The sequence below is a fragment of the Streptopelia decaocto genome (assembly GCF_964273445.1).
Source record: "Streptopelia decaocto genome assembly, chromosome: Z".
NCBI lineage: Eukaryota > Metazoa > Chordata > Aves > Columbiformes > Columbidae > Streptopelia > Streptopelia decaocto.
In genome coordinates this window covers 73,212,212-73,237,441 of record NC_138657.1, presented here as the reverse complement: position 1 = coordinate 73,237,441, position 25,230 = coordinate 73,212,212, and the positions used below count along the sequence as shown (strand labels likewise).

Below are 25,230 nucleotides of genomic sequence, written 5' to 3'. Positions count from 1 at the left end.
TTTAGATTGCAGAATTACCCTGCTGTGGTGTCAGATTAGACCAATGCCAGTGAAGGGAATGAAGCAGGCGGGACAGAAAAGTTGGGAAAAGCTGAGAAAAAACAGTGGCATCTCATTTAGTATCATTATGGGATTAGCTGTAATGTGACCTGTGCTTTTAGTGATCATGTAGGCAAGCTACAAGCCTCATTCTCCTTTTTCGCTTTCCATTTCTCAAGAGCAAGACACTTTCTGTCTCTGCTGATCATACTTGCAGATTTGCAGTAACAGAATGCTCCATTTTGCTCATTTTCAGCATGGATATGTAATCTACTCCTTCAAAAACACAATTATATTCCAACTTGTTACTTAGAGTGAAAATAAGACCACTCATGTAAACCATCATCAATTTCCCATTAATCAGGAAGTATGCAACTATGATTAAACATCTAAGCAAATATAAATCAATAAAATAAAAATAAACTACAAGACTATTAATTTCTATTGCCCTGTGAACTGTACAAATACAAGCAAAAACGTCTTACAGCAGTCTCATTAAAGGGGTAATATTATTCCTCTACAGATGAGTGTGCTACTGCACACAGAAGCTTTTGCTAGAGTGGAGAAGAGACTTCAGAAATCCTGATACACATTTTTTTCATTCCAGGCTAGCCATGGTGTCTCTTTATTGCATCTGAGGTTCAATTTTAACTTTTTCTGTGATTTAGATTTCCCACCAATTGTGAAGAAAGTTTTCCCTGACTTATTTTGTCAAAATTGCAACCAAAGACATTCTAAGAGAGGGAAGGTATGTGGCAAAGGTGAAATGAACACATTTTTCAAAACATGAAAAGCATAAAAAGAAAATGAAAACAATTTATGAAAATGGTAAACAAGAAGGCAAAAAATAACAAATGTAAGCACTGGTGCCCTACCCGTTAAAAATATGCTGAATGAGAGGATGAGCTGTCTTCATATACACATCCTGATTGGTACATGACTCCCCAAAGACTTCATCAAAATAAAAAACATGCTGAAAAATAAACATGATTTTTAAATGAAAATGAATGTGTTTCACTTCCTCTTCATGCCCATTCAAAGGCAAATTTAAATAACAAAGTCTTTCCAGTGACTTCCTATAGCTTTGGATCAGGTACAAAGTGATCTAGCACATTTAACATGCAGCATGACATATGCAGCAACACATCATTACAACTAATCAAGAGACTGTGGGTAGGGGAAAAAAAAGGAAGAAAAGATGCCTTAATTTCTCATCATTCTGAAACAGAACATGCCACAGCCTTCTGACAAGAAAAAATAAAATAAAAACACTAATATGCTAATTAGAGAAAACCCTCATTATTCCTGAAATGAATCAGCCTACAGATGTACAGTAACACTGTAGCAGTAAAATGAACTCAGAGTCAACTCTTGACTCAATCAAAATTAGTCCTCAGTTGTTATTGTTTATGTTCAGCAGACTTTAAAAGTTTTTGTGCCAGAGAAGACAGGAACTATTCCTAAGCAAAGGTGGATTGTATTATCTCAGAAGGGGCAAGAAAACCCAAAACTTCCCACACTCCAGATCTGACCCAAAGCAGCAGGGTCTGTGGAAACACTGTGACAGAAGGCATTATGGGCTCCTTCTAGGGTAAGAATAGTGTTTATACGGACAGTCACAAAAATCGCATTTTCAAAAGAGCCTCCACGGACTGGTATCTAACATTATACTCTTACACAGGGGAGTCAAACTCATTTTCACCAGCGGCCACGTCAGCCTTGCAGTTGACTTCAAAGGGCTGAACATAATTTTAGGACTGTATAAATGTAACGACATAATGTAGTTACTGCATTACATTCAGCCCCTTGAATGCAACCACAAGGCTGACATGCCCCCTCATGAAAATGAGTTTGACACCCCTCTAATAAAGTCACTGCAGTGTACATTCAGTCTCTAGGACTGAATCATTTCAGCGATGCACAAACCAACCACATTAGTGCACAGGCAGATTAAACCTGGGAGTCTCAGCAGCTACACTGAGCTCAGAGGACAGAAATGCTCTGTGATGGGCCTGCAGTTTGCGTTCCCTGGCCGTGGAGCTGGAATGTGCCCCACCAACTCCCAGTTGCTCTGTACCCCTTGCTGTCCTTTCCATAGGAACTATGGAAAGTGGAAGGAGGGTGAGTAGCCAGACTTGGAAGCAGAGAAGGTCTCCTGAGTCCTATAGAACAGACACAGCCTTTGCCATGGTATACTTTTCTTTGGACTGTATTAACTGTCAGCAAAATTTCTTTTGTCTGTACTGACATAACAAAATTAATTGCTGGTTATTTCAGCACTGAGATACTAAAGCGATAAGCACTGCATAAATGCCCAATATAGGTCATAAGATGGAGGGAGTAGGGTGGAACTGCTGCACATGTTGCACCATAAAAGGTGGTACATTGACTGGGCCTGAGAGAGCTGAACTGAATTTTCACTAGATACTCTGAACAGTTGTTCCTATGACCCAGACTGTAAAAATAACACCCAGTAGAGTGAGAATGGCTTGCTGCTCTCTAGAAATCAGTTCTCTTCCTGGTGCTGTCAGTCAAAAACGAGAATTTGAACTATGATAGCACAAGGTATTTGGGATTAAGAAACAAAGACCAAAAGGGAACTTAATTTTCAAAAGCATTTAAGAACAAAAGAAGGGAGGGGATGAGGGTCTATGCGATTCTTTGAAACAGTCCTACAGTGCTGGAATAGCAAAAAAGGAACTCCTCACTGAAGCACCCTGGAAAGCTATCAGGAGACTCTGCAGCAGGCGATGCTCCTGCAGCAATGGCATGTAGCAGAAGGTTTTATTAATATTTTGCCACATGCAAAGAAAGCTGCAAGAGACGTGCTTTTGAGGCTTAACATCCTGGGCACAGGTTTTCTGCCACAGGCTGGTGTAAGTCAGAAGTAATTCAAATATACTTATGCAGAGCTCATAGAAGAGCCTACCACCTATTTCAGTGCAAGAAATGCCGACAGCCCTTTTCTGTTTCCCTTTATTGAAACTCCAAGTACAATTTGTTTTATCCCACCATGCAAGTGACTGGCCTATAAACACAACATTCACCTGGAGCATGTTACCTGTAAAATATATTGGGTAAGATCAACTGCCTCTTTCTTCTCATGAAGAAGTAGGGTTTCTTTATCTTTCACTGTGATGATATTAACCTCTCCACGTCGCTCCTCTCTCAGGCCTAGAGGACGTTTTCGGACACATACTCTGATTTTTTCACTCTCTGTCCAGGGAGTGTCTTTCTCAGAAGTACTGGGTCTGCAACAACAGTGTGGTTTTGCATTTTAGAATCAAGTTACTACAGAATCTAGAATATGCATAAATGTGACTTAGTTTATTAGCTTTATCAGAGAAATGTTTCTGTCTTTAATGGCTTATTAAAAAATCCTCCACCTCACCTCTCATTGTTACACGGTGAGGTTTTTGCTGTTTTTTTCATAGATAGACTCATGACTTTTGTGCTGGACTGGCATACTTTCTGTTGTCCACAAACATGTGATTGAAGCTGGCGTAATATGCAAGTTAACTTAGTAAAATTTAATCTTGCTGAAATTATTCACAGTCATGATTAATCACCCAATTACATACAGATAAAAGGATGAACAGATCTTGAAAAGGAGAGCATATAATACTTAGTTGTTTTTCCTCTTATACCGACTTTCACAGAATCACAGAATAGTTTGGGTTGGAAGGGACCCTCAAAGGTCCTCTAGTCCAACCCCCCTGCAATGAGCAGGGACATCTGCAACTAGATCAGGTTGCTCACAGCCCCATCCAGCCTGGCCTTGAATGTCTCCAGGGATGGGGCATCCACCACCTCTCTGGGCAGCCTGGGCCAGCGTTTCACCACATTCATGGTAGAAAATATCTTCTTTGTATCTAGTCTGAATCTGCCCTCTTTCAGTTTAAAACCATCACCCCTTGTCCTATCGCTACAGGCCCTGCCAAGAAGTCTGTCCCAATCTTTCTTATAGGCCCCTTTTATGTATTGAAAGGCCATGATAAAGTCTCCAGATTTTAATTCCTCCTATTATAGACTGTCAAACAGGTTACAAGTAAATGATTCAAAGTGGCTAACAAGACAGCGTCACCATGCTCCTGTGCAGCTCAAAGGAAACTGGAAGTATTTATCTCATCATTGCTTCCCCCTTGGTCTTGTAACCAATTTCTTTCTATTATCATAAAAGACTATGTGGTTTCAGCCAAGTGGCAAAGTTGTACTCTGGTGTTTTGGCAAGCCTGCTTCAGTTCCCTTCTAAACACCTCAGAAACATGAGGTCATTTCATGTTTCATTGACTAAAGTGCTGTGTAAAGCATTCTGTGATGCAGCATACAGAATATCCTTGAATTCAACCAAAATGTATTCATCCTGCCTTTCCCTTTTTAAAACTGTGTTTGGCCAAATGAGTAATGATTTTCAGCCTGGATTTGAATGTCAATTTGTGAGGGGAAAAAAAAAAATTATCAAGCTTTGACAAGATTAAAAGTAGTGTTTCTGCTATGCTATCCAAGTGCTCTTCCAAAATCTCTTAATGTAGCAACTGAAAACTAACATATACTAGTTGTCTAGTAAAATAAAACTAAACCCACAAGTTACTCAATCTCTCATTACAAATACAAGCTTGTAGTGTCATTGCTGTTGTGCTGCATGATTCCCCAGAAGCATATGACATGCAGATATAAATCTTAAGAAGTGGTCTTCAAAGACTACACATGAGTAATCTTTACTTGTAACAGGAGTCCCTTTAATTTTAGTACTGGTCCTGCATTTAGATGGAAAATTCTTTCCTCTGAAAAGAAAGGCAATGATACTTGAAATAAGATGCTTCATAAGCTACTGCGAGCTTATGGATATCACTAGGCACCAAATGTTGTCCAACAAATGATCAGAGGCTCTGAAGTCTAATTCTCTTCTCAGAGGCTGGAACTGGTGACCTACAGAAAGCTCCTGTTGTGTTCTAAGAGCCTGAAGGAGGAAAGAATGACCGCAAGACTTGGAGAAAGGAAAAACTGAAGACTTGGACACAGTTTATGAGAGAAAAGGCAGAAATTCTTTCTAGCAGAGAGGCACATTGAATATATTCTGTAAGAGAAAAGAATGCATTTTGATTCTATATGCCTAACTTGAAGTTTAGAGTTTCTGTTAACCTTTTTTTAAATAGAAGGCGTACTTTTTATTACTGAAAAAAAAACCACAACAAAAATCTCTACACAGTCCATTAGAAACTCAATTAGACAATAGGTCAGAAGAATCACTATGCACTGCTACTGTCGGAATTAAGCCATTTGCTCTGGGCAAGTGCAAAATCTATTTAAACATATTAAGAGAGCTCTTTTTCTTTCTGCCACTTGAAATCATGCCACTGTTTTCCAGCATTTCTCATAGATGAGACTAGATTAGCTTTCGCAGTGGTCAAATCACAAGGTGACATGTGAATGGATGGATTCAGTGAAGGAGTTAAGTGCTTGCAAAACAGGAATCACAAACCCAGATATCAGCAGACTGGCCCAAACCTGGAATGCACAACACCTACTGTGCAGTCAAAACAGGAGCCAGAGAAACTCGAATATGTCAGGAGGAGGATGCAGAAAGCCCACAGGATGAACTAAAGCCAGGCAGAGAGAATGTGCTTAGAAAAATAAGTGAAGAACAAGGGAAGAAGGTGAGAACAATGGAGAAAATGGCTCTACCACAGGAATAAAAATCTTAAACTTCTCTAGCTAAGCCATTAGGTTATATTTTATCATTTTTTACTTTCCAGCACTATGAATCCTGCCCTTTTAGTCACACCTTGGCTCAGCTTCTCACAGAGATAGAGAATGCACTAAGATGCCAATAAATGCAGGAGGTTAGCTTACTTATCTGGAAAGTGATGATTTTTTTTTTCCAGCAAAGGGGAGTTATAAACATTGGTCTTTCATTTCACAAGTGAAGTATTCTTACTACTGTCACTTTAGTACATTTCCACAGCGGCAACAGCATCTATCCCTCTGCACTTCATGCATGCTCAAGGGGAGTTGTAACTCCCATGGACCCTCCCACATGTCAAATCTTTCACCACAGCCTTTCCAGACCAAGGCCCAGCCTCATGCAGCTACCTCTCTTCACAGCATTTTAAAACAAAATTGCCATGACTGCATGGCAACAAGCTAGATGCTGGTAGTATCTGTGCAGAGGGGTATGTGCCCTGCCTGCTAAATAGGGAAAAAAATATTTTGTGCTTTAGAAATGTTGCCAGGATAGATTTACCAGTGGTTGAGGATAACCATAGCCCCTCTGTTACCGAACACTGGGAAAAGTACAAAAGTTACAGATCATGTGATTGGGGAGCAGCTGCAAGGCATCCCTCTCACCACTGCATCTGTATCCCATCCCAGTTATATCAATTCTGTTTCTTTTTAAAGCCCTAGTTCAGAAATTTCTTTATAAACAGATATGGCCATCATAGCACTTATCCTTTGTAGTGGAAAGAACTTGACAAACTTATCAACAGATGATGCCATATTTTTGAAAAAAAAATGTTTTGTAAGATAGTCTCATGGAAACAAAAGGAAAGATTGGCCAAAACACCAAGAGAACAAAGCCTGAAAGACAATAACAACTATTCTTAGGCAACCATAGTGAGTACTGGCTGGTGAAATTCAGCTGATTACTTCTACCAGACTGGGAGAGTCACAAATGCTTATTAATAACTCTCTCATTTATAAGATCTTGCATTGTTCTGTAGTGGTAGGATTACTTATTTGGAGGTGATGAGGAAGATTCTCTTCCATAATGAAGAAATAATTAATTATTACTAACTTGAAATATAGTAAAATAGAAGTGATGGATTATTACCTGACACAGGAACGAGGTAGTCCATAATTATACCCTGAAATATGAGTTATTCTTTGTATGATGGGAGCTTCAGAATCCCCCAGGAGAGAAGCAATATCATCAGAAACTGTTGGACAGCTCAAGTCCTTTCTTGTGCATGTTGCAGGAGTATTTAGATCTCGTCTAGTTAATCTGATCAGCTCTGAATCATGTGGTTGAATATGTCCCAACATTTCCCCTCCACTGTTCTTTTCTTCATTGGCACTGAAATCAGATGAACCACATGACTGAGATTCGGAGTCTTTAACTGTTGAATCATTTTCTTCAAAGAAGGACTCAAAACGCAGCTGCCTACGGGGACCTGATCTGGTCACCTGAGGCTGAATGAAAAGGTCACTTGGTTGAAAATCTTGCTTGCTTAAACATGCAACATCATCTTCTTGCATAATTTTGATTATTCTAATGAGCTGAAAGAGTCGTTTGCGGTCATTCATGTCATGGACCCCTAGTTTGGTATAATCTTTCATGGAAACTTTGGCAAGCTCATCAATCTTCTGAAGACCAAAGGCAGCAAAATGAGGATAGTATTTTTCAAGTTCTGCCTCACAAAGGCATTCATAAAGGCACGATGCCATCTTCAAGCTCAAGTCTACAAGATATGAAACAAAATAAATATTAGAATTGTATGAAACATCACATCTGACAAAGTTACTAATGAAGAAACTACACATTTCCAGATGCTATTATCTGCAGTTAGGATAGAAGCTTGTTAAATTCCAAGTTTACAATACGCTAGACTGCCAAACACTACAGAATATAGCAATAGCAATAGTCCAAACATGAAACAAGTATCCATCTATGAAACTATATTTTAAAACCATAGACAATATGCAACAATGTGTGAGAAATGCACAATGCAGTGTTACTTACTGCTGCAGTTCTTACACGCCTGATGTCTACTCAATGAATGCCACAGCTACTGAAACCCTGTCCTCAAGCTACAGAATGTAAAATGCCTAATTTTAGACCCTCAGTTTAATATCAGGGCATATGGTCTAACATGGTGCAGCTATCCCTGGTTAACCAACCAAAGGAGAAGAAATTGCATTTGTCCTCCCCTCAAACTGAATAGTTAAGGCCTTTCATCTTATGGGTGGACTACAACAAAGTTGTATTTTTGCTGTGTAATTTTCTCTTGTATGTCATTAATCTTGTGAGCACTTCTAGATATCCTTGACAGAACAGCCAAACCATTCTGTGAAATCTGAAACACAGAATTTCTCTATATATGCTACTGGAACGCCATACTTGCATTCTTGGGAAACCCGAAAAAGCAACATGCATCACTGAAAGGTATGCCAAAAAACCCTCAACTCCTTCATTCATGTCTCCCTGGCAATGCATTGTGCAGCTGTCTGTATCCAGATGGATTAATATCTGCAGATATTTTTACTTGTTCCATAAAATGGAAAAATGATAGCACTTCAAGTATCTGTTGTCCAGTGCTTTCTTATATCTTTGTTCAGTCTAGGACCTTAGCAAATACAGCTCCTACTCAGGTTTGGAGATGATAATAACATTCCACAAAATCAAGTTATTTAAGACTAAGTTCCTCCCCCTGTAACTCAGGGTCAGTACTTTGAGAGGATTTTCAAGCATCTCTACAACAACATTATATAAGAAAATAAGTTCACCAAATATCACCCCCAAATTTTATTCCATATAACTAAAATTAATTAAGACATTATGTTGTAATAATAATTAAAAAACTATAAAGATTTCAGTGCTGATTGTATAAGATATTACAGAGACCAAAGGGTCCAGCAGAGGACATCTAAAATTAAGTAGAAACTAGAGTCTAAGCTGTAGAGAGTAATTAGCCATAACGAAATTACAAGATTCAGCAGTAAAAAGCTTAAAGACAAAAACATTGGTATGTTGGCTAACTTATTCAATGTGTATGTAATGTAGCTCTGAATCAAAGTAACACCAGAGCCACTGCTGTTATTACTAGATACTGGGAGGGGGAAATCAAAATTAACAGAGATGACAGCAAACCCAAAGATCAGAGAGGCTAACTATGACACATATACAAGGGTTTTCACAGGAATTCATGATTTGCCAACTTCTCTAACAGATAAAGTTCCACAGAAACTACAGACTTCATTTAAAGAAGGTTACGATTTGATAAAATGCCTATTTTACAAAAGGTGGATTAAAATATAAAACCAGTACAGTTCCTGTGTAACTGTCTGTATGCACTGCCGTGGAGAACTTCTGTTTGATGAAATGAGCAGCTAGAAGACAGAGCTGAGACACCAGTCTCAAAGTACTGAGAACCTGTTAAAGATTACAACAATCCAGCAAATTTATGTTATTTATTCTCACTGTTTGTTAGATTACACCTACATCTTTATATATGCTTAATTTAAATACAGAGTGGCCAAAGACCAGTGCAAGAACTCAGTGTTAACTGCTGTTTGAATTATAATGTTGAACACAGGAGAAAGAAAGCATAGAAATGAAAGAAAAAAAAAAAAAAAAATAGACACACTTCCAGAAACAGCAGCAGACAAGGGGAGAGAACTAAGAATTTTAAGGTCAAAGTTCTAATTAAAAATTAAACAAAATATATTTAAATAGCTAGAAATTACTCTGCAGATAGTTTTCCATTATCTGGGGTTACAAGGGACTACGGTTCTCAAAATACAGAAAGTCCAAGTGTACAGGTGTGCTGAACTATGAGAAGGTTAGTACTGAGACGTAAGCAGCTCTGCATGGCTTATTGGCTAAGGCTTTGTGCCATGTGAAAGCAACTAAATGGCTTCTTAATGAGAGCTGGCGTGGGGAAGTAATTAACCGCTTCTGCTTACCCAGATATAATAAATCTTACTGGATCTATGTGGTTTCAGGACATAACTCCAGTGTCTCTTCACCCATGGAGCAGCAATTTCACAATGTATCAGAACTGAACATTGACTAATAAAGGAGTAACAATTTAATTCACTGTGGAAAAAGTTAAGCAATTGTCAGCATCTCTGATATCTTTAAAACTCAAGAGTAGACAACTCTCTAAAAGATTTGGTCTGGTTCAGGCAAAATTGAACTTGTCAGTGAAACCCTTCTGTCCTTTTAATTGGCGATGCTCTACAAGAAAGAAGCACGTTTCTTCTAACTAGAATAATACTTTAATTTGTCCAACACTGTAGAGTTCCTTGTGTCTGAAGACACTGCTTCTAAAACAGATACATAATTCTTCAAAATAAATTGGCTTTGTAAAGAAATAAGGGCAGTATTGGTAGGTTTTCAAGAATCCTAAACTGTTAATTATAATGCCATCTTCTGGTAAAAAAAGAGAAGACTGTTAGTCTTTTTACAATAAATAACAGCCAGCATTCCCTCGCCTACTGTCAGGATCTAGTTTTGTTTGTTCATTTGTTACAACACTGTGTCCCTGGGCCAGAAAAATATCACATTCTTCAGTGTGACAGTATCATACTAAAGCCCAGGTCTTGTTCCCTGCAAAGTTATAGGTGGCTTCGCTGAAAAGAGGATTGAGATAAAAGTCTATCACTTCTTAAAACAGTCAGATATATATTTTGAGAAAGAAGTGGGTCAGTATGAAGGTATAATTCTCTATGAGCACCTAGTTATAAGGTGAGATAGTCTCAGGCCTAAGAACAACTTTTCACTCAACCTCTGTTACAACACAGCTTGTAATTCTTCACTGTTCAGTGGTTGTCCTCACTTTAGCTGACAGAAGATTCAGCTTCACCAAAATTCTGACTTCCCTCTCGCACAAGGGACCTGCTTTTCCTCTGACAGATGCTGGTAATGGATAAATACTTATTGTAAAAAAGCATTAGAATTTTACATAAAGGGACCAACTCAAAGCACAGAGTAAGATAGCAGCTCATCATCAGAGAACTCCTCTGTCTCAGTGATAAAGGTTTTTTTTGAAGGTCATAAAGCTGGGGAAAAAAGACAAGTCAGGTGTAAATTGTAGAAATGAGTGGTTACATTTTATGCATTCTGAAGGAAATCAGCTTACCACAAAATCATTCTCTAGCAGCTGATCCTCCATTTTAAAATGCTTTTAATTATTAATTACCTTGCACACAGATGTTTTAATTCTCAATGCACTTTTCAAAGTAGAGAAAAGGCTGGCCTTCAAAGATACTCAGCAAGCGTGAAGCACTGTGCATTAAATAAATCACATAAAATCCCTGCATAGACTATTTTAAGAATAAAGCAGCCTTAGACCACTATATCTTGATCCTTATTAACCTCTGATATATTAAAGATCTCAGTGCACTGTTCACTTGAATAACACTCACATGCCCTCTTATCCCACTGTATCTCATTCATATTTACCTGACAGTTTTACCTGACCTCCACTGACAGCCCTGAGTGTCACCACCATGACACAAGCATCACTATATCCATATTTTAAACTAAGAAAATTAAGTCATGGTAAAGTGAAAAAACCTTATATGGCACTCCTACAAATGCAAACTAATGCAACTATACATTTAATCCTGCAAATAATCTAGAGATAATAATTCTGAATCATAAACTCTGGTTTGATGATTAAACAGTTTGATTAGGAACAATTTTCAAGGGCAGTCAATAATAGTAGTAATTGTTAATCAGCATACAAAACCTAAACAGCACCTTGTTTTCCTGCCTATCACTTTGTGTTACTTAAATAATTTTGATTTACTTTATCGAAACAAAAGTTAAGAACTTATAAGATTTGTAAACGCATGTAGCAGGTAGGTATGTTTCCTTTCCTGACCACAGCTATAGGAGAGTATTGCATTCTTTCCTGGTAACCATGTTACCCCAAACAAGGCTTCAGTACAGGCTCTGTCTGTGCCAAAGTGTTTGCTGGGTTTTGAGGTACAGAAGCAGAACATCATAACAAAGCCAGTCTGGCAATCACATGACAGAGAAGAGGGGAACTTATTCACTCATCACCAGCCGTCTATCTTTATTTCTCATTCATCTGAACGTTAAGCCCTTTCTAAACTGTGATCCAAAGCCAAATCTGATTTACCCCTCCAGAAATTAATGGCTAATTTGCTTTTCCGGAGCAACACACATAATATTTTACCTTTAATTATTCTGACCCCATTCCTTGGAAACTAGGGTATTCCTGTGAAGAACAGGTTCAAGGCGCAGTTGCAGTTTTATAAACACAGGCTCCATAGGAAGACATAATCTGTACTGCAAAACAGGTTCATAATTTTAGTTTCATGCAGTAGGTAGGCATCTACAAAACTGATGTTGCAGCAGGTCCCTTTGTGACATCACGGGATTACACTACGCAAACATATACACAACATGGTATTGAACGTTCTGTTGCTCATTGGAACAAGCTGGTTTTCAAGATATGAGGAACAAAGCCAAATGCTAGCAATAGATAACCACTTATAGCTTCTGCACAGTAAAAGTAATTGGAGAGGAGGGAATACTTTTAATGTTAACCGACAAGGCTTTTACAGTTGGACCACGATGCAGGTCATCAACACTCCCACTTCCTTTGCCTTTGACATAGCTAATCCTGAGTTGGTTTACTAAAACTACAATTCATTTCATTGCTCTTTGAAACAGATGTAAAAACAACTAAACTGTGGGGTTATTTTGTTTTCTGATAAAGTATTTTTCAATTGGCAAGACACTGCTGTTTTTTATAATCATCCCTTCATACTAAGTATAGTCTGGTGAGCTCAGAAGAAGAGACTCCATCCTACAGCTGATCCCCAACAACTGCTTAAAACAACAGCTGCATGGAAACGGGAAGTGTCTAATGTTCGGCCGCACGCTGAGAAGATAACCCACGAGTTATATTGGGATACTGATTATTTGAAAATTGTACCCGAACTCCTCTTGCCAGCAACATTTACCAAGTGGCTTTCAGTATTTATTTTATAATTGTATCAAAACAAACTGCTGTGCATCTGGAATTACACAGTGTGACCGAGTGGGGGGGCACAGTTACTGAGTTTAGCCCCATAGGGATTTACAGCTTCCCTCAGTTAATTCAGTCCCAGGCTGAGCAACTTTACAGCTTCCCGCCCCGGCCGCAGGGGCCGCACGCCCGGTCCCCTCCCGCCACCATCGCCCCCTCCCCGCGCTGCTCCCGCCCGGTTTTTTCCCCCGCACACCTCAGGGCCCGAAGGAGCGGGCGGCCCAGCAGGCAGCTCGGGCCCCGCAGTGGGATGGGGCTCAGAGAAGCCGCAGCGCTGCCCCACCGCCCGGGGAAGGTGATGGCCCCCGGGAAACTCCCCTCCTCCCTTGGCGCGGCCGTTCCCTCCACCTCCACCTCCACCCGGCCCCCCTCACCCACCACCTGCCGCGGCCTCACCCCCCGCGGCCCCCGCAGCCACTTACCGGCCGCGGCGCCGCACGCCAGAGGCGATTAGGCCGCGTCTCCATAGCAACAACGCTTTTCCCGCTTCAAACACTCGCGCGCAGCCGCGCACCCCCACAGCTGGCGAATAGGACGAGGGAGAAGAGCGGATGGGGAGTGACCCGGCGGGGATAAGCCAATCCAAGATCTTCGCGGACGGAGGGGGCGGAGCCTAGAGAAAGGCGGGAGGGGGGGCGAGGATGGAACGAGAAGGCAGGAGCGACCGCCAGCGCTTATGCCTCTGTGATTGGTTGAGCTTGCCATCAGTCTTCTGCCACGCCACGCCTACACCGCGGACCGGAAGTGAAGGTGAGGGCGGGGGTCGATGGTGGCCGCGGCCTTGGGCGTTTGTGTCCGGTTCCCCCGGTGTCCCGGCGGGCTTGGAGCCTCGCGTTGCCAAGGCAACGGCCAGAGGGGCTCAGCTCTGGGCCGCCAGACCTGGTCTCGCTGGCCCAGCCACTGCCGGGGGGCCCTCCCCGCTGGGAGCGGCCTAGCAGCCCGGACGGGCCTCACGGGGCCTGGCAGCGGGGCCGCTTGCTTGGCGGCGCTCGGAAAGGTTCGTCCTGCCGGGCTCCGGGCGTCCGAGCGCGGCGTTTCCCGGGTCGCACGGGAGGGGGTGCTGTTTCCCCGCCGCTCGGCGCCTGCGCTGCCCGGGGCTGCGCGGTGTGGGTTGTGTTTGGCGGGGCTGATCAGAAACCGAGGGGTTAAAGGGGGGTGAACCACCCTGGGGCTTCCCCACCGCCTTGGCGATGAGCGGCTCTGTGCTGCTGGTGCCCACTTTGGAAACTGCAGGTGTCGTGGTGCCTCGCTGGGCATTCCAGGGACAAACAGTGTTGTGTAAATGTATTACTTGCTGAAACGTGCAGTTTTGTCAAAATGCAAAGCTCTGCCTGGAACTGAAAACTGCTGGATTTTTAAAATGGATTTTTCATATTTATGTCTTCTTTGTTTCTGTGTAGGAGTAATTGTCCTGGCTGTGTAGCTTATTGATTACAATATACCTCCCTTGAGGTATATAATGCACTTGGACTAGATGATCTTTTGAGGTCCCTTCCAGTCCCTCACGTTCTGTGATTCTGTGTGTTCCTTTCTGTTTACATCAAATTCGTGCTTAATGTATATGCCAAGAAACTTTTAGTTTTGTATAACAGTTTGAAGTCTCACCCAGACCACAGAGAGCCTGTACTTAGCCATTCAATTTCTCAGCGCTGCCACTGGCACCTTGAGGAGTTATTTGCTGCAAGAGATCTGTCTTGGGCAATTAGTTCCTCATGCTGCTTCTGGTAATGCCGAGGTATTATCTTTGCACAGAGCCTGTGGATTTTTGCAATGGAAGAGCTTCAGAGTGTTCACTGGTGATTTTCCTTTTGATATGTCATTTTTTCCCTCCCTATGGTTTCTATGGTTTCTAATGTATCAGCAAAGGTGTCATGCAGGTCATATTTCATGCATCTTGATAACTTATTTTTTTTAAAGCCCTTATATAGGCTCCTGTTTCCTCTCTTTAAAGGGAAGAACTCATTTTTTTTTACAATTCAAAGATAATAAGATGCAGTTTAATTGTGTAGTAAATGCAAAGGGGCGGATGACTTTTAATACACTCAGAGATTTGTTCCCTGGCTACATACGACTGGTCTGTTTGATGCGTATGTTGTTTCTGTTTGATCCCCTGTGCGCTTCCACAGCTCTCGGTGCAGTTAACAGAGGGGTATGGCTGTGAGAGCATGTGGCCTGATCATCTACAGGAGGCTGCAGCCTAAGGTCACTGACGGTATCGAGTACCTCCTCCTGCAGACATCCTACGGGACCCATCACTGGACCCCACCCAAAGGTGACATTTGTCATGAGAACACACTCGAATGTCGTTTGTGTCGGGAGTGAGTGAGATTACAGACTGAATGCTAAATGCTTCTAAGGTCAGATTTGGGGGCAGTTATTCAGTTGACAGTAGCTGCTTATGAGCAGCAGAGTGGGGCTGAAATTCTCTGCAAGTTGTGGCTGTATAAGCTATTGGGCACAACTGTGTCTGGGTGTGAGTCACGCAGTCTTGCTCCTTGGATCTCTGATGATTCTGGCAGACATGGAGCAGCCAGCTGAAATTAGGTAGCCAGAGAAGGTGTTACCTTCTTGCCCAGGTCTGACCCTCTGCCAGGTGCCACTGTTGCCAGCACATGGTTGTTTGACCCACGTGTAATCAGAAAGGTCACAGTTTGCAGCACAACATTAGAAGGCAAACTGAAATCGGTGATGATTTACTTTAGAACACCTTTCTTAGGAGATGGAGGAGTTTATTTAGGTTCAGGAGATGGTTGATGCACATACCTAATGCACCAGAGATAAGAGGGACAGCCATCTTCACCGAAGCCGTCCCCATTCATCAGTGTGGTCGTAAAGAAGACAAGCCTGATGCTGAAAGATGTAAAGACACATGGTGTTTGGTGGTACATAATTGCAGGGAAGAGTTACTTAGATACTTAGGGGGAAAAGCACAGCACATAAATTCTTCAAGTTTCTTGTAGATCTTCTTACATACTTTTTTTTTTTTTTTAATCCTCTGAGATTTCCTCCTTCTAGTTTTTACTTCTTGTTTTGTAAAATGCATTGTTCTTAAAGTGTAGTGCAGGAGCAGTTTGTAAACAGGAATTCGCAAATAGGAAAAAAAGCTTGTAACAGTATCAACTACGCTGTCCTATTAAGGGAAAGAACAAAACTTTCCGAACCTCCCCCTTGCCCACTTCAGCAAAAGCCTAAGGGAGCAGAGTTTGCAGCCTACTGGAAAGCTAAAAAACATGTGCTGGGACATGATTAGTTGTTGTGAGAGCAGAGACCCATGTGGAAAGGTTTACTGGGAAGACAGTAATTCTGGACAAGCAATTAAAATTACTTGTAGGCATTTCATGACGTACATCTTTTGCACTCAAAATCACAAAATTATAGAATAGACCTTTAAAGGCCATGTAGTCCAACCCCCCTGCAATGAACATGGATATCTTCAACTAGATCAGGTTCCAGCCCTCAGATCATTTCTGTGGCTCCTCTGGCCCCTCTCCAACAGGTCCATGTCTGTCCTGTGCTGAGGGCTCCAGAGCTGGACACAGAACTCCAGGTGGGGTCTCACCAGAGCGGAGCAGAGGGGCACAATCACCCCTCTACTCATTAAGCTTCTGATGTGCAGATAAAAGGAGTGAGACCTGTTGGGAAAGCAAAAATGAGCTTCCCATATATCCCAGTTCTCGTACTAAAGAGTGGCTTTGGGTACCTATGCTCGGAGGAAAGATTAATCTCTGTGATGACATCATGGCTATTTGCAGCCAGCTGCATAGAAAATAGAGTGACACTAGGGGCAAAATAAAGCTTTTTTCCTCTTGAAGCTTCCCAACTTCTGCTATGTTGCTTTTCTGAGATCTTACTCGGCTTGTTCTATTTATGTTCTGGTCTGGAGCTTCCATGAGAAAACCAAATCTGACATTTCTCAACAAAATACAAACATCTGGGGATGTGTTATATTTATCCGTTGTTTGTAATGGCACCTCTCATTCTGAGCAATGTAAAATAAATGATGTGTCCTAGAAGGATTATGCAGCTGGTGAAAGGACTGGCTTTTAGGCTTGCTGCATTTCAGAGGGGAATATGAGAAATAAAAATACCCCAAGTGCCTAATTGAGACCAACCTTTTAAATGGCATTTGTCGGTGCCTGGTCTCATCATTTCTGGGCTGTCAGCATGAGTAAGCATTTTGCAGAATTGAGCCTTAAGCTTCCCTGGGAGGTAGGGGTTGAGAGAGGACTAAGGCAAATGAGCCATCTCCTGTCTGACTGGCTAAAGGAAAAGCATTCATGAGGCACTCAGTCCTTGATATGGTCTAAGGTGGAACATTACAGGTGTGGGGTGCTCCAGAGGAGGACTGGGAAGAAAAGATAACCAGTGCTGAGAGGCCACTGGGAGTTTCAGAAGTCGTGGGAGAAAAGACGATCCTTAAAGCAACGAAAGACAAACCAAGATATAAGAGTTGGAAAAGCAATCTGTTCTCCAATTTCCTTTTGGTTATCAGCTACAGTGTACTGTCATCTGTCTCCCAATGTTTCCTAGTTGTCAACTGAATGAACAAAATCTGAGTTTCCTTCTCAGAGACTTAACTTTTTCACATTCTCGACAGGCCATGTGGATCCAGGAGAGGATGACCTGCAGACAGCATTCCGGGAAACACAGGAAGAGGCTGGTCTTGAGGCCAGCCAGCTCACCCTCATAGAGGGGTACAAGAAAGAACTGCACTATCCTGTCCATGGCAAACCCAAGACCGTCATTTACTGGCTGGCAGAAATGAAAGACTGTAACGCAGAAATCAAGCTCTCGGAGGAGCACCAAGCTTTCCAATGGCTGAAGCTAGAGGATGCTTGCAAATTTGCAGAATATGAGGACATGCAAGCGACACTGAAGGAAGTACATCAGTTTCTCTGCTCCAAAGAGTGAAATGCTTTCGTGATGGAAACTTCAAGAAACATGGCCAGCTTTTTTTTTTTTTTTAAAAATCCAAGGGAAGAACTACATTGCTGTAGAAATGTTGATTTCTTTTTTGAATCTATACAAATTCAGTGAAGATACTTGGAGCTTTTAAAGAGCTGTGCTTTTTCTCCCCTAGCCAATGCAAAAAAAGTGTGGTCCAGTTGAACCGTGAGCCAGAGATGTCTGAATTGAAACCCAGAGCTAACAAAGACTTCTCTGTCCCCTGTTTCTTTTCTCCCTTTTTTTTTTTTTTTAATCGAAGTGCTGAACAACCAGAGGTCCTTTTGAAAAATCAAACACTTGATATTTCTTGACTTGCTGATGTAGAACTAGAGTTGAGAAAATGAGCAGATGGAGATTTTTAGTAACAGTGTTTACTGCAGAAGTTACACCTTGCATTTCAAATGGGGAAGCAATAGTTCTGTTCCCATCTTTTCCACTGATATGCTGTCATAACTGTTCAAATCATTTCAGGTCATGTTTGTTTGTATCATGAATTTATGTACATAACTAATGCATCACTATGAAAACATTTGCCATCCGAAGAGTCTTAGTAAATGGTTGATGTACAGTATTTAAATGGTGATCTCGAAGTTCTTTAGCCACTTTATTTTCTTTTTTGCTCTTTAACAAACACTTCAGACATACATTATTCAGAGGGTTAGGAAAGGGAAATGTATCTGCCTAATATAGTATTTTTTGCACAGAATTATCTAAGCTAATGAGCAATCTTGTGTCCATCTGATAGCATCTGTGTGGCTGCAGCCTGCACCAGTGTGTGGGCAGCAGGGCACCTGTGCTGCCAGAGCTGTGCTGTAGATGCTCGTGCTGGATGATTGCAGCAGCCTGTGGTGGTACCAATGTGCTCACCTCTGTCAGCGTTCCTGTGGACCTCTCTTTTGTCATTGATGCTGGGACCTGAGATTGTTAGCACTCTGTGGTTACACATATTCAGTTAGTAATGCAACAACAGGTTGACCATGAGCCAGCAATGTGCCCTTGTGGCCAAGAAGGGAAATGGTAGCTGGGGTGCATTAAGAAAAGTGTGACCAGCAGGTCGAGGGAGGTTGTCCTCCCCCTCTGCCCTGGTGAGGCTACATCTGGAGTTCTGTGTGTGGTTCTGGGCTCCCCAGTTCAAGAACAGCAAAGAACTACTGGAGGGAGTCCAGCAGTGAATTACAAAGTTGGTGGGGAGCCTAGAGTGCCTTTCTTATGAGGAACAGGTGAGAGAGCTGGGTCTGTTCAGCCTGGAGAAGAGAAGCTGAGTGGGGATCTCATCAATGTTTATAAATACCTCAAGGGATTAAACCAGGCTCTTTTTCAGTGGTGCCCAGCGATAGGATGAGGGGCAATGGGCACAGACTGAAGCACAGGAGGTTCCGTCTGAATACGAGGAGAAACTTCTTTGCTTTGAGGGTGCCAGAGCCCTGGAACAGGCTGCCCAGAGAGGCTGTGGAGCCTCCTTCTCTGGAGACATTCAAAACCTGCCTGGACACCTTCCTGTGTGATCTGCTCTGGTGAACCTGCTTTAGCAGGTGGGTTGGACTGGATGATCTCCAGAGGTCCCTTCCAGCCCCAACCATTCTGTGATTCTGTAATGGTTCGTAGTCTTTTGGATGTTTTGGCACATAAATAGTAAAAAAAGCATGAAGGCATTAAGTTTTTTAGATAAGGAATGAGGTTTTCCGAATTCGAGGAAATTTTGAAGAACAAGTCCCTTCCCTACATCTTCTCCAGACACTTGGACCTTCTGAGGCAAATAAGTGTACATCTCTGCTTCTACCTGGCCTTCCTCCTTGCTGCAGGAGTGAACCAAGGGTCATCAGCATCACATCAGCCTTGGAGAAAACCTGCGATACCAGAGGTGCAGCGTAACTGGGCTGAGAAACCTGGATGGCAGTTTAGTACTGTGTTACTTTCCAGTTCTGCACGCTTGTCCTTTGGTGCGGCATACACCGATAATGTTGGTACCACAGTGGTGGTTTGTTCATCACTGGTATCTTTCCGTAGAGTGATGTGTAAAAGCCCTGTTACAGTGCTTCCTTTTTCTGTGTATATACATACACACACAAAAATGGATGCACCGTAAGGAGGCTTTTAATGTATACGTGTATAACATATAGTCCTATAAACAATTTCAGTGGTTCTCCACTTTACAGTCAGGTTTTATTTTGATTGTTAACACTGTTTACAAGCATTGCATTCAGGTGATGGCAGAGTGAACATCACACAGGTGGTGCGACTACTCTTGAGTGTTTCTCAGCTGGCTTTAGAAGCAGGGAGTGGAAAGTGTCACCCACTGTCACCTGGTCCAGGCATCAAGGCAGAATCAGCTATTTCGGAGTGTTTCCTGATGGACATTTGGCTAATGTGCTTTTTAAAACCTCTCTTTATGGAGACTTAAGCCTGCTGCTCTTCTGTTCATACCTTGGAAAATTTGGTTTCTAGCATCTAGTAAAACAGTGAGAAATAACTAAAAGATAACCAGTAGAAGAGAGGGGGAAAAAAAAAAGCCTGTGCTGCTTCACAGTCTTATTTTTTTCATTATTGTTTGAGCTACCATTTAATCAGTGCTATGTAAACAACCGTGTTAGTGCCTTGTGGTTATAAGCAAGATTAGTAAGATAATAAGTATGAATTACAGAGAGTCATTAGCAAGTCATCTATTCTGCCCATTCAGCAGTAATGAACAAGCACTTACTGCTTTGGGAAGCACAACATTAGCTGAACTCCAAATAAGTATTTGCATTTCATTAACATAGCATACATCATGTTTCTAAAGTGTGTTGAGGTTTTGGAGGGTAACAAGTGCTATGCACTGTAAGGTGGTGTGCTCCTTGGACAGAATTTCGAAGACAGGCGTCTTAATTGTGGCGGAACTGTGATAACTGGTGAGGCACTGCATGTGCATTTTGATTAATTTATGTACAAAAAGTATCTCCACTTTTTTTTTGGTGCAAAATTATGCGTATGCAAACTTGACCCAAAAGTCTTTGGGTATTTTTAGAAGGGAAAACGTTGGAAAGTCAAAATTTGATTCTGACTCTGCATTCACTGCTCACTAGTGAAGAGTGACTTCTTTCTCTGCCCCTGTCTAGTAATAAAATATTTTTCCAAGGAGCATGTGGGAAATCCTCCAGTAAATAATTCTGGAATAATGTGCCTGGGGAAGACATTTCTCTCCGACCTGTGTGATTTTTATGTTGCAAGCCAATAAAGTTTGTATTTTCTTTCTTGAGACCAACTAAGTTCTTGGTTGTAATAATATCCTGTGGCAGTTAAGTTTATACCAGGCTGTGGGTCTATGTTTTAAAAGAAAAACTAAAAAACAAACAAACCCCAACATATACTGTAAATTCTCTAGAGACCTTACTTCTGCCTTAGTTTAAATAAAATCAAACCCTAGAGAAGTGCAAGCTCCGCTGAAATAGCACAACAACTTAATAAAGTGAACAGTGTTGTTTAAATCTGAGTAAGGGACAGGTTAGGGTATAGTTTCCCTTGCCCCACTGAGCAATTATACTGATGCAGCTTCTACTTGTAGTTTCCTAGTGTTAGTAGTTCTTGCTCCAAAGAATTCCTGATTTATAGCCATGATTATGGTTCACATCATCACAAGATCAGAGAGAAAGCAAGCATAAATTCATTAATATTAGGAAAGCACTAAGACATTGCAAGTTTCACTGAGAAAAGATGAGGATTCAGTGTGACAGTCACAGGTAATTACGCTCAAACAAGAAGTGTAAAGGCTGATAACTGTGCCTTACACCTTTCTAGAAAAAAACTGTATTACTGCTCTAGATGGGAGCAGTTTATCTGTTCACTGACTCTTCCATATGCCTATAGGAAATAGGAGGCTGAAGCAGTATAAAAAGGCTGCATAATGCAATATCCCCAACAAATATGACCACAGTTGTGATTCTACATAAAAAAACAGGATATGTGTTATAATAAGGTCTAATACATTCTAAATATGGAAAACTTGAGAGATGCAAACTCTCTCAGCAGGACTCTTGCAGTGATGCAGTGAGGACGATGGAGTGATAAGTTTTAAGTTAGAAAAATGACTTGCTGTTACTTAATTGATCACTCAGCGGGAGTAGTACTTTGGCAGATATCTGGAGGAGACTCTCTCATCTTCTGAGTCCTGAAGGCAGTGCTTATTAGTTATATTCTTGCATTGACAAAGTAGCTGACAGCCTTCTCTGTTGGCAGCTAGTTTTATCTTTAAAAGGATTTAAGAATTGTGAAGACTTCTGTTTTTCACCTTACACCTTGTCTCCAAGAATTTACTTTCTCATATACTTAGTAACTCTAGAATTTCAGGGCAATGAACAGTTGCATCTGATGAGAGTCTCGGCTTCATTTAGCTAAATCTGGGGTTTGTTACGGGTTACATCAGCTCTGAAAGAGCTAAGCAGTGTGTGCCTATACAAACCAAACAATCTGCTCCGCTTGCTTCAACCACGTCCTGTGCAAGGAGGTTGTTCTTGAGCGTTAAAAAACAAAAACAAAAAACCAACAAACAATGCTTACAACTCCCTGTCAAAACAGCAAAGCTAGGGAGGAGATTGGCTACGGTGGCACTCTTCCTGGTGGGAAATGTGACACAGGATGGAACAGCAGCTCTGTTTTATCAGAGCTAGTCCATTTGATAATTGGCATTATCGAAAAGAGGAGTGACAGTCCCATCTTTCCACTCAATGAGGATCTCTCCATGCCTCAAGGAAGGAGAGCGAGATGGTGGATGGTACAGCTGGGGACCTCTTCGCAAGGGAGACGGCTCCCGTAAGTCAGCTCTGCTGTTGCTGGCTGGGGAGCTATTCAGGGCAGAGAGGATTTTCTTCTTCCTAGGAGAAGAGAGAAGGCGGTAACACAACTGCATCTGGCTGTCACTTGGTTGCTTTTCCACATCAGGTGGTTCAGCAACCACATTCCCTAAGCCTTCAGGGATGGTGTGAGGTGTGTGGGAGAGGAGGAGCCAACATTAGCAGCTACGTTTTGATGGGACAGTGAGTGGGAGGGAGAAACAAGGTGTCAGAGAGGAGAACTCATCAAGGATGATATAATGGGTGAGCAGACCCATCTGCTCAGAGCCAGACACATCAGGTGCGGCATAGGGAAGGGTGCTGAGATCAAGAGTTTTGTTTTGAAACACTGGATAGGGAAGTGGCAAACCGAATGAACCTGTATCTCACTTACTTGTTGTAATGGACGTTGAGTGTCAGTATTATTAATCCCAGTATGAATGCCAAGGGGCTGAGGACCAGCATAGCTGTCTTCCAGTTGGTTCCTGAAAGGATATAATAGAAAACAATCATGCATTTGCTGTCCCCATCTCCGTGCCCTGATTGTCACAAAAAAACACCTGTAATGTCCTTGGAGGCTAGCAGGTAACAGGAAAAGTGCTTTGTCCATGAGATCAACATTGTACAAGTGCTTTACACTGCACAGCATCCCTCTATTGAAAATGACCACAAAAAGGTTTTCTTTCTTGCTAAGAAGACAATAACTATTCGTGCTTCTCTGCAGCTCTCTGATATGAAATCAGAAAGGCTGGGGGAAGGCACCATTGCTAGTGGGTATCTGTTTTTCCTGGTGAGTTGGGACAAAGCATTTGCATATTTTTACTCCACTTTTGTACTCCAGGCCTGTGGAGATTTGTTTAATCTTTGAAAGGAGATTTTCTGACAGCTAAATTGGTGCCCTCATTCCCTGCTGAGCATCCTCAGTTGTACCCAGGGGGATGTACCTCTCTATTGATGGGAATGTCAGGGGCACTGGTGAACCTTCATCCACCTGGTCTCTTCCTCCTCTGGGTGTTCACTGGACCTACCTGCAAGCCTGGCCCCAGCATTTTTCCCTCGATTTCCATGGTGCTTTTTAGAGTGATTGTGGGACACATCTGGGGGAAGAAGCAGAGAAACTCAGGTTAGCAGCTTCCACTGTTGGACCAGAGGAAGCTCCAGCTTCCTCCTGGGGCTGCACTGTAACCACAAGTCCCTTTTGTATGGAGCTGAAAGGGGAAAGGAAACTTTCTTGTTCCTCAGTGACAGACATTTTTTACTCCTAGAGCATCTGATAGCTGTGCCTCCAGGTTAAGGCTATGACTGTATCACCGAACCACTTGCCAAGGCAAACATCTCCACATGTTGTGCAAGAGCAAAGCCTCAAACCACTCAGTGGTACACACGGAAGTTCTTTGGAACTACTCAGGTACTTACCACCACTGAAAACACTCAGGTGATCCCTAGACACCACCCACACTTTCCTTCCGGCATTCGAAAAGAAAATTGCTCACCCTCATTTGCTGGGAGGTATGCCTGCTTGGTCTTTGATGGAGACACAGTGCTGTTGAATTTGGTAGCCAAAGGTGGGTCACTCAGGCTCACAGAAGATTCTCTGTCCACAGCATCGATCTTTGATGAATCGATGGTTTTAGCTTGGAAGGAAATAAAGCAAAGATGTGTGTGATTATAATGTATTTTCTGTAGAGAAACCATGATACACGCAGTGCCCAGCTAGGGAAGGGAACTCAGCCCTGCTGTGTTAGTCTTCTACCCTGCAAGACACATAGGACATGGTGCAATAGAGATCACCTCCTCCTGTGTGTTGGGGGCCTTCAGTTCTCACAGATTTTGAAGATGAAATTAATCGCTCAAGATTGAATCTGCAGCCAAAGCAAAGCTTGTTTTCTGGTGGTAAATAAGGTCGTTGCTCTAAAAAGTATGAGTGCAACACCAGCTGTTAAAAGTGAAGTGTGAGGAAGAGGCAACTGGAAGCATCACAGGTTCTACCAACACAGCAGATGAAGAAATGGGATCAAAAGGGTGGTAAATAGTCCATACCTCTTGCAAGGCTCACCAACATCCTTTGATTTGCCAGTCTTACTGCAGAAGTAGGGTGTGTGAGGTGGCAACTACTACTAGATGGGAGGTTGTGGGAAATCTTTTGGCAGCAATAGTCATCCCTCTCCTGCACTGATACATGTGGCAAGATCAAGAAATCCATGTCTGCAGGACTCCCCACTGCTTCTCCCAACCCCATCCCTTCCTGTGGAACCAGAACCCATGGGTACGCAGGTGTAATTTATTGAGCAAATAACCTGCCGAAGTAAAAGCTGTCTGTTCGTGGTCAACTGAAACTTGGATAAGAAATGTCTAAACAAACACACAGGACTTTGATGTTGTTGCTGAGTAGTCAGAGGTTCCCTCCAGTAGACTCTGAACCATGGGACTGAGAGGAATGTTATCAGTTTGCACAAGACACACTAACTGGCACAATCTAATTCAAAGCCTGCTCTATGTTTACCCTCCAGCCTTATTTGGGGAGCCTGGCTCCAAGGCAGCCCTGCGCTGCCAGGAACATTGCCTTGGGGAATGCAAATGCCCTTTTCACATGCCTTTTTCCCATATATTAGATGTTCCATGCATTTCCTAGCCTATATTTAACTATGTTATTA

General features: G+C 42.1%; 3 protein-coding genes across 9 annotated transcripts in view; 1 reads left to right on the top strand and 2 right to left on the bottom strand.

The window, feature by feature from the left end:
* The window catches only part of KIF24 (kinesin family member 24), a 32,704-nt gene extending 19,384 nt beyond the window's left edge, over positions 1–13,320 (bottom strand). The window contains exons 1-5 of one of the 4 annotated variants that reach the window (XM_082075686.1): positions 13,247–13,320; positions 11,967–12,079; positions 6,872–7,499; positions 3,101–3,290; positions 915–1,012 (exon numbers count right to left, since the gene is read on the bottom strand). In XM_082075686.1, coding sequence (XP_081931812.1) covers positions 915–1,012; positions 3,101–3,290; positions 6,872–7,485 — 902 coding nt within the window. In that variant the 5' untranslated portion in view covers positions 7,486–7,499; positions 11,967–12,079; positions 13,247–13,320. Of the gene's footprint in view, positions 1–914; positions 1,013–3,100; positions 3,291–6,871; positions 7,500–11,966; positions 12,190–13,246 lie in introns of those variants that run through there. The other 3 variants (XM_082075688.1, XM_082075689.1, XM_082075687.1) reach the window with 3 other exon arrangements.
* Positions 13,321–13,450: 130 nt separating this feature from the next.
* On the top strand, positions 13,451–18,342 carry NUDT2 (nudix hydrolase 2). Of its 3 annotated transcripts, none has more exons than XM_082074409.1 (3): positions 13,451–13,574; positions 14,951–15,096; positions 17,422–18,342. In XM_082074409.1, exons 2-3 carry the CDS (start codon positions 14,976–14,978, stop codon positions 17,733–17,735), a joined length of 435 nt encoding a protein of 144 aa, XP_081930535.1. In that variant the 5' UTR covers positions 13,451–13,574; positions 14,951–14,975; the 3' UTR covers positions 17,736–18,342. The 3 variants fall into 3 exon arrangements, with proteins under 3 accessions (XP_081930535.1, XP_081930537.1, XP_081930536.1); XM_082074411.1 differs by lacking the exon at positions 13,451–13,574 and adding an exon at positions 13,588–13,821; XM_082074410.1 differs by lacking the exon at positions 13,451–13,574 and adding an exon at positions 13,875–14,108.
* Positions 18,343–19,912: 1,570 nt separating this feature from the next.
* Positions 19,913–25,230, bottom strand: part of LOC309451029 (uncharacterized protein) — a 25,728-nt gene continuing 20,410 nt past the window's right edge. For both annotated transcript variants that reach the window (XM_082074407.1, XM_082074408.1), the window contains exons 4-7: positions 24,070–24,210; positions 23,605–23,673; positions 22,971–23,061; positions 19,913–22,618 (exon numbers count right to left, since the gene is read on the bottom strand). In XM_082074407.1, the coding sequence (XP_081930533.1) occupies positions 22,411–22,618; positions 22,971–23,061; positions 23,605–23,673; positions 24,070–24,210 (509 nt within the window). In that variant the 3' untranslated portion in view covers positions 19,913–22,410. The remainder of the gene's footprint in view (positions 22,619–22,970; positions 23,062–23,604; positions 23,674–24,069; positions 24,211–25,230) is intronic.